Raw genomic sequence first — 14191 nt, 5'->3', positions numbered from 1 at the left:
GCTGAATCAGTGGCAATTGAAAGATTCTGTTCCCCTTCTGTCACTCACTCGACGTTGTGTCGATTGAAGTGACACGAGGGGTCTCTTCTGAGAGCCTTGCGTACCTCTGAACTTGAGAAAAGGGCAATGTCTAATTTTTTAATTTGCATGCCCCGACCCCGGCCATACGGGTATAAAGGGGAGCGGGCGAGCGTCTGTCAGACAGATTTTTTCTTAGGAGCCGAACGATTGTGTGATCAGCGAGCTGTGTGTCACAACTGCTTCACAAACCTCTGTAAGAGAGCTTTCTGTTGGCTCTGACGGCACATTCCAGCAGCTTTCTCCTCTCTGCACGCTGTGCAGACTCTGCCCCTGGGCGCTTCGACAGCGCTTCTCTCCTAAAAGAGTTGATTACAACGAAAGAGATTATTTTCCTCTAAAACCGTTTTTTTCTGGTAAAAGAGCAACATACCCAAGCGAGCGTTGAACGTCCTTTTCAGGACATGTCTTTTTAAAGATGCCCTTTCGCCGTTGTTTAGTTCCTGGTCTGGATGTGGCTGGTATCTCTCCAGATCCGACGGTCATAGACGCTGCCTCGTGTGCCTGGGTAGCGATCACACTGACCTTTCTCAAAATGAATGCCAATCCAGCCGCTGCCAGTGTCGCTCTTTCTTCCCACGAGATTGAGGACGACCTGGCTGGCGATGGAGGCGATTTGGGTATCCTCGCTCTCAGAGCTACGAAGGTCACAGTGCAAGCACTCGGGTGGCGATGGCCACCCTCGTGATCCAGGAATGCCATCTGAAACTTGGTCGAGATGCGCAACGTTGACAAAGCCCGTTTTCTCAATGCCCCGTCTTCAGCGACACCATCGATGATTTCGCCCAGCAGTTTTCGGTGGTGAAGAAACAGACGGAGGCCATCTCTCACATCATGCCGCGCCACCGTAGCGCAGGCCATCCCCCGTCTGCTCGCCATGGGCGTCCCCCTTCGAAGAAACCAACTGCAGCTCTGCCTCAATCCGGGCCCAGCTCAACCCGGGCCGGAGCATACACCCCCCATCTCCAGGACCTCTTTTAGGGCCCGTAAGACCCCTAAGTGCTCCTGAGACGGCGCACTCAGGAAGCCAGACGTTTGCTCTGGAGCTGGTAGCAAGACCACTCCGCCCCCCGGTATAGGGCTGGGAGGTGAATCCTCAGTTCTCCCTTTTTCTTTCGCTGCACCCCCTTTGGGCTGTGGTACCCAAATTATCAATAAAAGAGCAATTTCCTGAATTCCTGGGTGATCAGACTGGTGCGCGCCATTCTCACGGCACCCCAGCATCAAAACTTTGCAGTGCCGGCTCCCCAGACATGGCCACCTCGCCTCCGGACCCACGACTGCCCAGCCCCGGCAGGCCAGCGCTGATGAGTCTCGAAGACATCCCTACAGGACCTCCTCCTCTCTCTATATCCTGCCCCCTGCCGGGTGCATGGAGCAAGGTAATTGCTTTGAGTTTTTTCTCAGCACCCAAGCCTCGGGACGCGGTTTTGCCTCCCGATGCACTATTACCTGCTCCCTCCGGCCGTGAGGTCTCAACCGGTACCTCCAAAACGATCATCCCATTAGTGTCCCTCGCACGGAGAAGCATGGCTTGCACTTCCCAGCTACTTAAGGACACGATTGAGCCTGTCCCTCCAGCTGAGATGAAGAAGGGTTTCTACAGCCCTTCATCGTACCTAAAAAAGGCAGTGGGTTGCGGCCAATCTTGGACTTGCGAGTTCTCAACCGGACTTTACACAGACTCCCGTTCAAAATGCTCACGCGAGGCGAATTCTAACCTGCATTATCAAGATTGCTTCGTGGTGGTAGACCTGAAGGATGCGTACTTCCCCGTCTCCAATCTGCCTTGACACCGACCCTTCTTACTCAAAGCCCTCTCCTTGAAGACAGCCTTCCTGATCACGCTCGCCTCCATCAAGAGGGTCGGCTAACCTGCAATCATTCTCGGTTAGTAACACTTTCCTGGAGTTCAGTCCAGCAGATACCCATACCATCCTAAGACCGCGTCCGGGCTACATGCCCATGGTTCCTATGACCCCCTCCAGGGACCAGGTCGTGAACCTGCAAGTGCTGCCCCGGGAGGAGGTTTGTTGTTTTGACAACCCCCATGCATATTAGCCACAAGTTACCTCCCCCCAGTCTGGGCAGGTCGTGGTGTCCGCAGGGCCTTTTCCCCCTGAAAGAATAGGAATGGACACCTTCTCCAACGCATCTATAGCATTAAGATGTTTTAACTCTATGACGAGAAACATAGGGAGAGAAAAGGCCACGGCTGGCCGGCTGGCTCCCATATAAGACATGTCGCCTGTTCCCGTACATGTACTGGGAACCTAAGAGCGGTGTATGACACCTGTTATTGAGGGCGTTGGGGAGGGTTACGTGCAGCCGACCCAGTTGCTTCTAGCACGCAACAGCCTGCTTGCACCTGGCTCAGCAGTCACGTAACACGGGTTAGTGCATGCCGTTTTGAAGTGCGACCCCTTGTGTCACTACAAATGACACAATGTCGAGTGAGTGACAAGGGCAACATCATGGTTAATGTTGTAAACTCCTTTCCCAGATGGAAGGAACGAGACACTGTGTTCCCCTTGCCACGTCACTATCCCTACCACTGCAATGCGCCGTAACCTTATTTTTGCCTCCTTAGTGAAAACCTGCCTAACAGACGCTCGCACGCTCCCCTTTATACCCGTATGTCCAAGGCGGGGCATGCAAATTCTGTCTGCCAATTTGACATTGGCCTTTTCTCAAGTTTAGAGGTAAGCAAGGCTCTCAGAAGAGACCCCTTGTGTCACCACAATCAACACAACATATCGTTCCTTCCATCTGGGAATGGAGGTTACAACAGTAACCATGATGTTTTGAGACACACTGAGCAGCTGTTCCTGACAGATTAAACACCAAATATTATTCAAAAATGTGACATAATCTTCCCTGTAAAGACATCACCATTTTTTTGTTGATTTCGACTCAGTTTATACCATGAGAGTATGGGTATTCAAACTTGATGAGAGAGAGGGGAGAGAGGGTGCATGATCCAGCAGTCTATTAAGGACAAAATATAACCTTAAAATAATCATAACAACATTTTTCTTTATACTAATATTTTAAATGTTTACTTATATTAATGTAACGGGACTGTAAGTCTCGCCTCGTAGGGGAATATTACTATGTTACCTTGGAAGACCTAGAAGTGACAGGATCTTAGTCCCCACCCCTGGTGCTTTGAGTCTCAGGATACACAGTTAGTGTGTATATGTTTTAGCTTACCTATTGTCTGATATACTGCAGGAATAAGAAGTGTGGGCTTCAGGTCTTTTTTACGATGATGATACGTTTTAAGAATTGTTTAATTAAATGTCAACATGGTGGCTTCCTGAAGAATAAAAGGTGATGCAAAGTGATAACTCCAGCTCACTTTCCCACCCACCTAAACCTAATAGTGAAAGTGAGACGCCCCTACTCCAAGGTAAGTTCCAGAAATAATCTTCAGCTGTATTACTTTTAACAATTAATCATTTATTTTCTCTTTTTTTTAAGAAACTATTAATTCTTCTGAAAATAATTTTCAAAGTTTACTGAAACAAAATAATAAAACTGAGAATAAAAGATTCTCTGAATTAGGCTTATAGACTTTATGAAACTTCAAGACATCAATTTCAAACACTCTATAACACTCTTCAGAGGTATACTTTCTAAATTAATTCCAATGTATAGACATTAATTAACTCACCAATAACACTGGATGGTACTTAACAAAATACTGAATAAAGTTGAAGACTCTTATAGTACAATTCAAACTAATCACTTCAATTAACTCGGATGACTCTTTCAGCTTCACATCAAATAGTTCAAATCACAGTTCAAGTGCAGTTCAAATAATCACTCTGTTCAGTTCCATCTAACTCAGTAAAATGTTCGTATAGATGTGTGTAAAGAACATTTGTATCACACTGATTCCACGAAGACTCTCGATGCGTTGACTTGCGATGACTGATTATGTGAGCACTTGTAATGACTTGTAACAATGAAACATAACAAAACAAAACATCTGAGACAGGACAGTGAAGAGATGTCATCTGGTTGGCAGGGTAACAAACACAAAAACACCAGAGAAGCTCAGCGCAGTTCGGGAAAACTCTGGAACTTTCTGGAAAAAAAAATGGCGCGCCTCAGTCACAGCACGCGCAAGGCCCACTTAAAGTCCCCATGAAATCAAAATTGACCATACTTACTTTGTTTGCCTAAATTGATCGTTTTGTGGTGAACAATTCATCCATGCAAGTCAATCCACACAAAAAAATTTTTTGGCTTCATAATCTTTAATCAAAATCTGAAAATTCCCCGCCCCTCTGCATTGGAGGACCTTGCCTGATGACGTAGGCTTGACGGTTTAGGCGTCTCCTTAACATCTGTAACCACGCCCCTCCAACTGACAGTAGACAGGCTGCCTGTGTGTTTGCGAGCATTGACAGCGTGTGAAAGGAGAGATGGCGAGGAGGTGCATTTTTGGTTGTGATACTCACGGAACACTTTTCCCATTCCCTAAAATTCCCTCGTTACGGTCCAAATGGCTCGATTTTTTACATTTCGAGGAAGGAGGGATAACAGAGAGGTCACGGATGTGCTCGAAGCACTTCACGCGTGAATGCTTCAAAAATTGGACAGAACACGAAATGGGGTTTGTGAGATATCTGTCATTAACAGATAACGCGGTCCCGTCAGTGTACACCGTTGGTACCTCACAAAGTTTGACGGTAAGTTAAACTATCTACAACCAAGCTCTTGAGACGTTGAACATCATACAGGGCTGCCAACATAACTTTGTCATATTAATAAATGTTTAGTGCTGCGTCTTTTGGAGCGTCAGCGCCACAAACCGTGATGTTGGTTTTTGGCACGCACACTTGAATCAAGACAGATTCGACATAACGGTCATCTCTTACTCTTTACAAAGGGTAACTTATGTTGAAAAATATAGAACTACTTATTGAAATGAATCATGTCTCATGCAATTGCTCAATTATTTTAAAAATCGACATATAATTGTATACAAGTTGTCAATTTTGATACCAACAGACAGGTTTCCATGTATAGTTTACAACATTAAAAATGGTATTGTATATTCAAATGAATCAATACTGAATCAAGATCAGAATCTCAAGCTTATGAATTGAATCGTAATTCTAACTCAAAATTGAACTCAAAAGTTGGCAGTCCTGCACAATCTATTTTGCCCTTGTACCAATATCATAACATAATGCAATTCCTGTTATACAGCCCGTAACAAGAGATGTGGCCTGTCAATGTCATGCACCATCTTTGAAAAATGTGTCGGTTCAAACGGAAACCCACAAGCAGAAAAGACGGAGTAAAGGTAAAGTTATATGCTACTAGCTATGTTTATCTTCATTGTATTAACTGGTAATAGTCTTCTTGTTTTATTTCATGTGTTTGATTGTCATATGTGTGTGTTGAAAATTTCAGCTATTCAGGTGAAGCCTTTCGGCCTCTCTGTTGGTGTGAGTGTTGGTACAGGTATTGGAGCTCCGTGTCTCACTTCAACACCAATTAAAAGGCCACGCATGGAAGACACTGTGTTCGATGAGAGCTCAACATACACCTCAAATCAGTGTTCAGATGTCACCTATGAGCCTGATATCACTCAAGAGAGCATTGAAAAGTAAGTCTAAATGTCGTTATCATTAAAACATCATACATGTTAAAAAACGTCATGGTATATAGGTCAGGTTTGAGATGATCAATCAAGATGCCTTGTTAGAAAGTATGATATGATTTGCTGAGTTATGATTGTCCAGGGTTTGCCAACCACCATACAAAGCCAGGAAATACATGGTGTATGAAGACAATTTGCTACAGCTGTTTCGGAAGTGTCAAGCATGCTGCCATACCTGCACAGTTGAGACATTTGTAAATGGGACATTTGTATCCATCACGCAGGTGATCATAAATGTAGCACTGACAAATTGTTACAAACATAATTTTATTTATTGTATTATTGGCATATTGGATATTGTTCATATACATTTTATTGCTTCAAAATCGCATAGATCTGTTCACACTGCCTCAAAAAACAAAGTGGAACAGCCAGCCACACATCCAGAGTACACCAGCTGGGAATTTGCATTTGTCGGCAGCAGTAGCATTCAGTGGGGCTTCATTCATACAGATCCACAAGGTTTTATTTGTGTAAACAAAATAAATTTTATAAATTTGTCATTGTTAAACATTTTTTATACTTATGTAATGTGATATCTTCCAGGTACTGTCAGCACTCTGTCTGGAATGTATATGTCCCAGGACATTTTTTATTCATCAGAAGAACTTTCTCCAGCCAACAATTTTATGGCACTGGAGGACTGAACAAAACACAATGCTGGAGATGGCAAGGCATTCTGGAAAGGCCGTTGTCTTGGGTGGTGACATGAGAGCTGATTCCCCAGGTTTGTTCATTTTGAGTGAAAAATAACAACATTCACTTTCATCTGGTCATTCCAACCACAGTATAAGCATTATGAAATGTCTGAAGCATTGAAGAATTTTGCATTTTGCAATAAACTGTAGAGACATTGGATTAAAATGTTGTTCAATGTGGAAAAATATGGTCAATAAACCAGTAACCTCCTAAACTTTTTTCTGTTCTACTCTGATTCCCCCTGAAGGACACTGTGCCAAGTATGGAAGCTACACGATGATGAACCTGGAAGACAACAAGGTGGTGGACATTCAATTAATCCAGGTAAAAATGCAATTTACTATGGCACTGCATTAATCTATAATGGCATTGTTGTGTATGGCTTTCTCACAATGAGTGTGTATACAAACACAGCAACACTTTGATAACTATCAAAACTTAAAATTATTGTGCATGTAAACATACTCATTGTCTTGGTTTATATGGTATCTATTAACTGTTTGGATAAAAGTGTAAATGTCGTTTTTTTTTACATTTCAAAACATGTCTTTTGTCTGCTAAATTGAGTTTTTTTTTTTCCATCTCTCAGAGTAATGAAGTGGGTGCAAGTCCACGCATGGAACGCGAAGGGTTTTTGAGAAGCCTCCAGTTCCTGGAATCAGCAGGGTTAAGGGTTGGTGCAATTGTCACAGATCGGCATCCTTCGATACAAAAGTATCTGAGGGAGCAACGACCTGACATCCAGCATTATTTTGATACTTGGCATGTCTCTAAGGGTAACTGTTTGGCAGCATTTCAGATTAATCAGATATATACACAACAGCAACATAATATCACAACTTGTGACTCAAGTGACAAAAGCACAAATGAACTTGAACTAAGTTTTAAGAACTGATTAAAGTATAATATTTGAGTTAATTTTATTTTCTGTAATTGCTACTTAAGGTCTCGCCAAGAAGATCGATGCACTAGGGAAAGAGCGTAGTTGTGGAGAGGTTCTGGCCTGGAGGAGAAGTATCATAAACCACCTTTACTGGTGTGCATCCTCTTCCAAGACAGGTGAAGAAGCCGTGGAAAAGTGGAAGTCTGTAACCAACCATGTGCAAAATGTGCACAATCATAACAGCGACTTATTCCCAGTCTGCGCCCACCCACCTCTTGAGATGCGAGCTTGGTTGACACCAAGTAAGGATTTTGTTGATTCATAATGCTACATGATTAGCCTAGTTTGGTAACAACCATGAAGATAACTATGGCTGGGTTGATAGAGTTTTTATGATTAAATTCCTATTTACAAGCTCTTGACTCAATTCTAATCCTAATTCAATTTGATATTGAATTTTATTCTGAAATATTTCAGATACCTTTAAATTTTCCATTATGGAAAAAATATTTATTAAATAATGCTTTAAACTATAATACTAAAAACTATAATACTGAAATCTAAAACTAAAATATTGATTCTGCTAAGAGTCAAACGATTGATTTTTTATAAACCATGACTATAATATTAAAGATTACGATTGACAAAAGTCTGTTGAATTCAAGTGCCATAGTGATATACAGATGCAATGGGATTTAATAATCTATATCGATATTTCCAGCCATAAAAATGACACAGTTATATGTTGATAAGGACTCTCTGTCTTTATTAGGCACTAAAGCTTGTGAACGGTTTTGCGACCTGATGATAAACCAGCGACTACTGAAAGACGTGTCAAAACTGAGCCCTCACCATCAGACCTCCTCAGTTGAAGGCTTCCATAGCCTGATATTGAAATTTGCTCCGAAAAATGTGGCATTCTCTTTTTTGGGAATGTTGAACAGGTGTGACAGTTTAAATGTCTTTTAAGTTCATAAATAATGCTGTATGTGCATCTGTCACACTGTCTTATATTTGTAAATACATAATTTATCCACATAATTAATCACACTTTAAACAACTACCACTTACCAATTTTATCCTTTTCATTTCTTAATTTAACTATGTAGGTTGCACCTTGCTGCTCTTCACTATAATGAAAATTCCAATCGCGAGTATACATGCAACCAGAGTGGTGAACCGTCTATCAAAGTGAAATGGCCAAAATACAAAAAGGGGATCATTCCCTTCACTACACAAAAACAGAACCAACCTACAGTAAGTATAAAAGGATAATGTTACCATACAATAAATATGGAAAATATGTAGATCTTCTGAAAAATTAGATATTCAATTAACACGTACATTACATTATACATGTTGTTTATGGTAAATGCAGTTTGATTGACCAAAATGTTGTTTGATCACAATTGTAGAAAAATGTCTAATTAAAAAATGCCAGGTTCATTGTATTTTTTGTGTTATAGACTACGTGGAGAGTCTGCTAAGACTGTTTTTTGAGGAGGTGGTCATCAATCCTGGCCCATACCAAGAGCAGATTAATGAACTGAAGGTTCCAGACCACTTATGTGCTGCCTTTGACAAGCCCAACCTACAGGAATCTGAAGTCAGACCCTGGTCCCGTTTTACACAGATGGAGTAGGAGCAGGTTTAGATAGAGAGAGTGAGTGTGTGTGTGTGTGTGTGTGTGAGTGTGTGTGAGAGAGTGAGAGTGAGAGTGAGTGAGTGAGTGTGAGAGAGAGAGTGTGTGTGTGTGTGTGTGAGTGTGTGTGAGAGAGTGAGAGTGAGTGAGTGAGTGAGTGTGAGAGAGAGTGTGTGTGTGTGTGTGAGAGAGAGTGTGTGTGAGAGAGTGAGTGTGAGTGAGTGAGTGAGTGTGAGAGAGAGAGAGAGAGAGAGAGTGTGTGTGTGAGAGAGTGTGTGAGAGAGTGTGAGTGTGTGAGAGAGAGAGAGTGTGTGAGAGAGAGAGAGTGTGTGAGAGAGAGTGTGAGAGAGTGTGTGAGAGAGAGTGTGTGAGTGAGAGAGAGAGTGTGTGTGAGAGAGAGTGAGTGTGTGTGTGTGAGAGAGAGTGTGTGTGTGAGAGAGAGAAAGAGTGTGAGTGCGTGAGTGAGAGCGAGAGAGTGTGTGTGTGTGAGAGAGAGTGTGTGTTTGTAATTTTTAGTGTTAAAATTAATCTTTAAAATATAATAAATGAAACATCAAGTGTAATTAAAGTCCTTTGTCATTATTTATTACATACAGTTCTACATACACATCACTTGCTATTGTGGATGTAGTGAAGGTAGCTTGAAGCCTGTGTATCTCTCTGATGTGAATGTGGATCTTATTTTAACAACAACAACACATGATGGGAGGACAACACGTATTTTTTTTCCCAAGTAGCCCCAACACCATCTGACAAAGGTCCTGTAGGCGGTGTGACGGTATCGCCTAAAGACAAAAAAAGTAAACTACATAATGCATTTTTGCAGGACAGAAACTGACTGTTGCAGATATGATTACTCACTTACTCTTCGATAGTAAAAACATCTTGGTCATAGTCACCATAATACTGGACCAAGGATGCATATTCAACTTGAAGAACCCATGGGTTCAAGCAGACCGCTTCAAAACCTGGGTGTTGAGTCATGCATCCAGTTTGCATTTCTGCTTCTGCACATTTATCAACAACCTATATAATAAAATAATATAACAATTATGTAGTTTTAGTATTTTACTCTAGTATTAGTAATTTATTCTAGACTGTAGTATATGTTATGTAATGTATTAACACATGTTACGGTTTTTGAAGTCATAGAGTTTGCTATCTTCAGTTCTACTCAGCTGCTGTGTCATGTATAGGCTGATTAATAACATTATACCCATTCTCTGCACTTCTGTCACAAACCTGCCTAACCTCCCTACAACATAGTCTTTCAAGACCAGTGTCCATGTGCTGGCAGTAGCCACAGGAGCACCTGAATGAAAAGCATAGTACAGTTTAAGTTGACAAATTAAAGTTGTGGTTTAATCGTGGTAAGCTTAATTATCTGTCAATTATAGATGTAGGCAACTATTCTAGACAATGTACAACATTCAAAAACTTATGAAAACATAAAACGCATGTTACTATCATAACGGTTAAGGTTTCAGCAGTAATTGCAAATAAAAATAGTTTTATAATTCCAATTAGTGTTACCATTGGGACACATCGAGATGCTCGCGAGTGTGAACTTGCTCCTGAGCCGCCACGTCCAGGTGACCATTTGAACCCTCCGCATGTAACGGCTCAAACATGTAAGGTCTGATTCCCACCGTGACGAAATGATCCTCCGTGTGTTCCTGTTCTTCATCTTCCTCCTCCTCCTCCTGCTGCAGGAAGGGGACTGCTGGCGGTGTTTCAGGCGGCGAGTAATCCTCAACAACCGATTGTAAACTTGCGTTTAGATCTGCCTCCATTTTTGAATGAAACGCCTAATTTTTTAGATCCAATCAGGTGCTAGTTGGAAAAAAAAGCCACGCCCACTATTTTGCCTCATTTAGTATTCCGTTTCTCTCGGAAATACGTCACAACACTGGAGAAAAGTCGTTTGCAACTTCCGGTTCACGGGGACTTTAAATAGGGTCGATCCACAAAAATATGATAAAGGCTTATTGAAAGCGATACTTGATCGTTGACTATTGTCAGACTCTTCTAAGTGCCAAAAAATACTCTAGGAAAAATCACTCGTGCAAAACTAAGGCCCCGTCCCAATACCTCCCCTTACCCTAGATTTCTGCCCTAACCCTTGTTTTTGCGCGTTCTCGTGTAGGGGTAGGGTGTCCCAATACTCTAAAGAGCAAGGGGGAGTGATATTCTCCCCTTAAAATCAACCCTCAAAACATAGTGCGGTCCGATGCAGGCTTAAAACGAAGTGGAAGATGAAATTACCCAGGATACCTTGCGAACTCAGCGAGCCGGCCAAATTTTTCAACAAAAGATGGCGGACACCGCTGGAAAGGAGCAACTGAATTGTAAGTATATTTTCGCAAAATAAGCATGTTAAAAATTCGAAATATGTTGGAATATGTTAGTTTGATGAACATCCAATGGACTGTTGAGTTTTGAACACTAATGTTAGAAAATATTTCACGAAGCTATCTGACGATGTACATATGAAATCTGCCGAGTGCTTCAAAAGAGTCTGCCAATCAAATATGCATCTGATCTGGGTAGTTAATCTAATTTTATTTTCGATTTTGGCTTCTAAGGATTATAAAAAAGATATGTGAGGTAAAATTATTAAAAACTAGCCGCGCATCATCTGTCCCTTCACAGCGCGCTGTCATTTCTCTCTAAACCCAAACTTGACGTCAGAATCAGCACTGAGCACAATCGGTGATTGTTGTAAAGTGCAGTGTCTGCTGTTTCTAAATTGCGGGACGTTGTTGGTGGTAAAAACAGCTACTAAAAGCACAATGATCCGCGCAAGAGACGTTGCCCCGGTTCCCATGGAGGCGCGCGCGCGCTCGGAAACGGATTGCAACTAGACAAGCAAACTATACTTTGGGTTTTGTGTGCGCTTCTAAACGATCAAATACACACAAATATATGGCAAAATAACCGGTTTAGAGATTCACTTAAACACAGTTGATGTCTTAAATGGGAGTTAACATTTGGGAGAAAATATGTGTATTATTAGATCTGCATTCGGTCTTAAAGTGGCAGCATCTAATAAACCTGCTAATGATTACACCGTTAATGTGAATAAAACAACTAAAGGCAAAGAGAAAATAAGATGTTTAAGAATGAATAACTTTAGCTTTAATAAGCATTAATCTATCTATAATAAACTATGCTGTGTTATTTTACATTTGATTACTTTATTAGATTTCTAGCATATTATTATGGATACTTATATCCTGATCATAACTGGGATAGTTATGTGCATGTATTCACACTCCTCAGATTGTATTGACCAAAAATCCGTTTAGTTCTCTCCTGTTAATTTGCAATTTACTAAGCTGCAACTGGTCTCTTATTTCAGGGACTGTCGAGCAGACCTTCGGCCTCATCAGGTTCTGGACTGAGAATGAGGAGAAGTTTACAAAAAAAAATTTGCCTCCAAATTGTTATGGGAGTGAGTGACCAGATTATACAATTCAATAACTGATAACAATATCAATGTCTGATAATGTTCTAGCCCCCAGGCAGCTACAATGCATTTTGACACAGCTATTCTCATATTTGTATGTTTATAGGAAAGCAGTGAAAGACCTGGGCCTGGAAGGAAGGATTACAGGAGAGAAGGCAGGCAAGAAGTGGGAGAATCTAAAGAAACGTTACAAGGTCATTCTTTGGATAGAGATCTGTTTCATGTCTTCATTACCTACATCTTACATCCTTTACACTAGGGCTGAACGATTTTGGAATTTTTTTTTAATCGATTTTTTTATTGTAGGACCTGAAAAAACCAAAGACAGGCTCAGGTACAGAAAGCGGCGAAACAACGGTATCCAACTGGCGTTACTTCGAGGCGATGCATGCCGTTTTGGGGGGAAGGCCAGCGATAGATCCTCCTGTGATTGTGGCCTCTTTCAAGCCGGCAGAGGACCCCACATCATTGCTAATGGTAAGTTGATAGAAGTAGGAACTAGGGCTGGACCCGAATATCCGAATATTCATTCGGTGGGTTGGTATTCGATTTGAAAATGTAACATTCGAATATTTGTCTTTTTTTCACACCTGGCATCCCCCTCGAAACGGTTCTCATTCGCGCTTGAATATGTTTTACACTATAAAATCTGGTGAAATATAATACTTAACATATAACTTCGTTATAGCTACTTAATAAATATATTTGCTTCTTCTTGGACTACTAAAATTGTTCCTGCAATGGGAGTATTCTCTGGCTAGAGCGCAGAACAAAATGTATTATCCTTTTTACCCGTTGTTATCAATATAAATTAATCTACTGCGAAATATAGGAGACTTTGAGATTTTACTGGGACGTCACGTCACAATTTCGTTTTTCTATATTTAAATTTCATTTTTCTATATTTAAATTTCGTTTTTATTTATTTAAATCTACCCTACTTTGTCAGTGAGAAAAATATAATAAGACTATACCTTATTAAAAATATTGTTTTATATCACTAGTGCAGTGTCCATTCTCGGAGCATAAGCCCTGCTCGCGTGAGGCGCGCCGCTTCTTTATTTAAAACTTCCGAAGCTTCGAAGCTCAAAAAATGGTATTCGGACCAGCCCTAGTAGGAACTATCACATTTTCAAAAATAACCTATAATTGGTGCAATACTTGCAATACTTGAACCTCCCATTCCCCCCAGGCCATTGTCGCACCTGATCACGAACCCATCGAGGAAGACATCTCTGAGCCTGGATCTACTCTTCATCCCACCACCCCAGTTTGTCCCACTACACCAACCACCACTTGTCCCAACACTCCAGCTACTACTTGTCCACCCACCACTCCAGCTACTCCGAGCTACTCTAAGAGGAAGAGAGGAAATAATCTCATTCTGGATTTTCTTCAGGGTGAATCTGTTAAGGAGCAGGAAAGGCACAAAGAAACAGAGGCCCAAACTGAGAGGTTTTTAACCCTCTTTGAAAAACTTGTGGACAAAATGCCCCAACAATAGTTATGTTATGTTGTGTTAAGATGTCATTAAAATGTTCAATATTTTTTGGCATGTCTAGATCATTACAAAAGAAACCATCACCAACATGTTTTCAAAATATAATTAAATTTAATAGAACTAAAGTTAAAATGAACCATATGTCCACACAATAACAGCCCAAAAGAACATGTGCATTTAAAAAAACACACTCAGAGAGTTGAACTATTTACAATTTTCATCAGAATTTTCTAATGAGG

General features: G+C 41.2%; 2 protein-coding genes across 3 annotated transcripts; both read left to right on the top strand.

Annotated features, from left to right (window-relative positions):
- Nucleotides 1–4431: 4431 nt before the first annotated feature.
- LOC127619137 (uncharacterized) lies at nucleotides 4432–9074 on the top strand. Of its 2 annotated transcripts, XM_052091911.1 has the most exons (10): nucleotides 4432–4778; nucleotides 5302–5398; nucleotides 5509–5704; nucleotides 6305–6485; nucleotides 6705–6781; nucleotides 7047–7233; nucleotides 7403–7642; nucleotides 8113–8284; nucleotides 8450–8597; nucleotides 8807–9074. In XM_052091911.1, the coding sequence occupies exons 4-10, from the start codon at nucleotides 6416–6418 to the stop codon at nucleotides 8825–8827; spliced, it is 915 nt and encodes a 304-aa protein (XP_051947871.1). In that variant the 5' UTR covers nucleotides 4432–4778; nucleotides 5302–5398; nucleotides 5509–5704; nucleotides 6305–6415; the 3' UTR covers nucleotides 8828–9074. The 2 variants fall into 2 exon arrangements, with proteins under 2 accessions (XP_051947871.1, XP_051947872.1); XM_052091912.1 differs by lacking the exons at nucleotides 4432–4778; nucleotides 5302–5398; nucleotides 5509–5704 and adding an exon at nucleotides 6129–6220.
- A 2216-nt stretch (nucleotides 9075–11290) lies between these two features.
- On the top strand, nucleotides 11291–13970 carry LOC127619138 (uncharacterized). Its single transcript, XM_052091913.1, has 4 exons — nucleotides 11291–11330; nucleotides 12558–12645; nucleotides 12758–12928; nucleotides 13644–13970. The coding sequence occupies exons 3-4, from the start codon at nucleotides 12836–12838 to the stop codon at nucleotides 13953–13955; spliced, it is 405 nt and encodes a 134-aa protein (XP_051947873.1). The 5' UTR covers nucleotides 11291–11330; nucleotides 12558–12645; nucleotides 12758–12835; the 3' UTR covers nucleotides 13956–13970.
- The last annotated feature ends 221 nt before the right edge of the window (nucleotides 13971–14191 follow it).

This window comes from Xyrauchen texanus, chromosome 25 (genome assembly GCF_025860055.1).
Source record: "Xyrauchen texanus isolate HMW12.3.18 chromosome 25, RBS_HiC_50CHRs, whole genome shotgun sequence".
NCBI lineage: Eukaryota > Metazoa > Chordata > Actinopteri > Cypriniformes > Catostomidae > Xyrauchen > Xyrauchen texanus.
Note: the sequence above shows the minus strand (reverse complement) of the source record. Positions and strands in the feature narration are given on the sequence as shown.

Excerpts from the sequence above, each read along its gene's own strand:
- LOC127619137 (XM_052091911.1), top strand. The coding sequence starts at position 6,416 with ATGCTGGAGATGGCAAGGCATTCTGGAAAGGCCGTTGTCTTGGGTGGT. Across the intron at positions 6,782-7,046 it reads TGGACATTCAATTAATCCAG|AGTAATGAAGTGGGTGCAAG; the intron begins GTAAAAATGCAA and ends TCCATCTCTCAG. Across the intron at positions 8,285-8,449 it reads TTTTTGGGAATGTTGAACAG|GTTGCACCTTGCTGCTCTTC; the intron begins GTGTGACAGTTT and ends TTAACTATGTAG.
- LOC127619138 (XM_052091913.1), top strand. The coding sequence starts at position 12,836 with ATGCATGCCGTTTTGGGGGGAAGGCCAGCGATAGATCCTCCTGTGATT. Across the intron at positions 12,929-13,643 it reads ACCCCACATCATTGCTAATG|GCCATTGTCGCACCTGATCA; the intron begins GTAAGTTGATAG and ends CATTCCCCCCAG.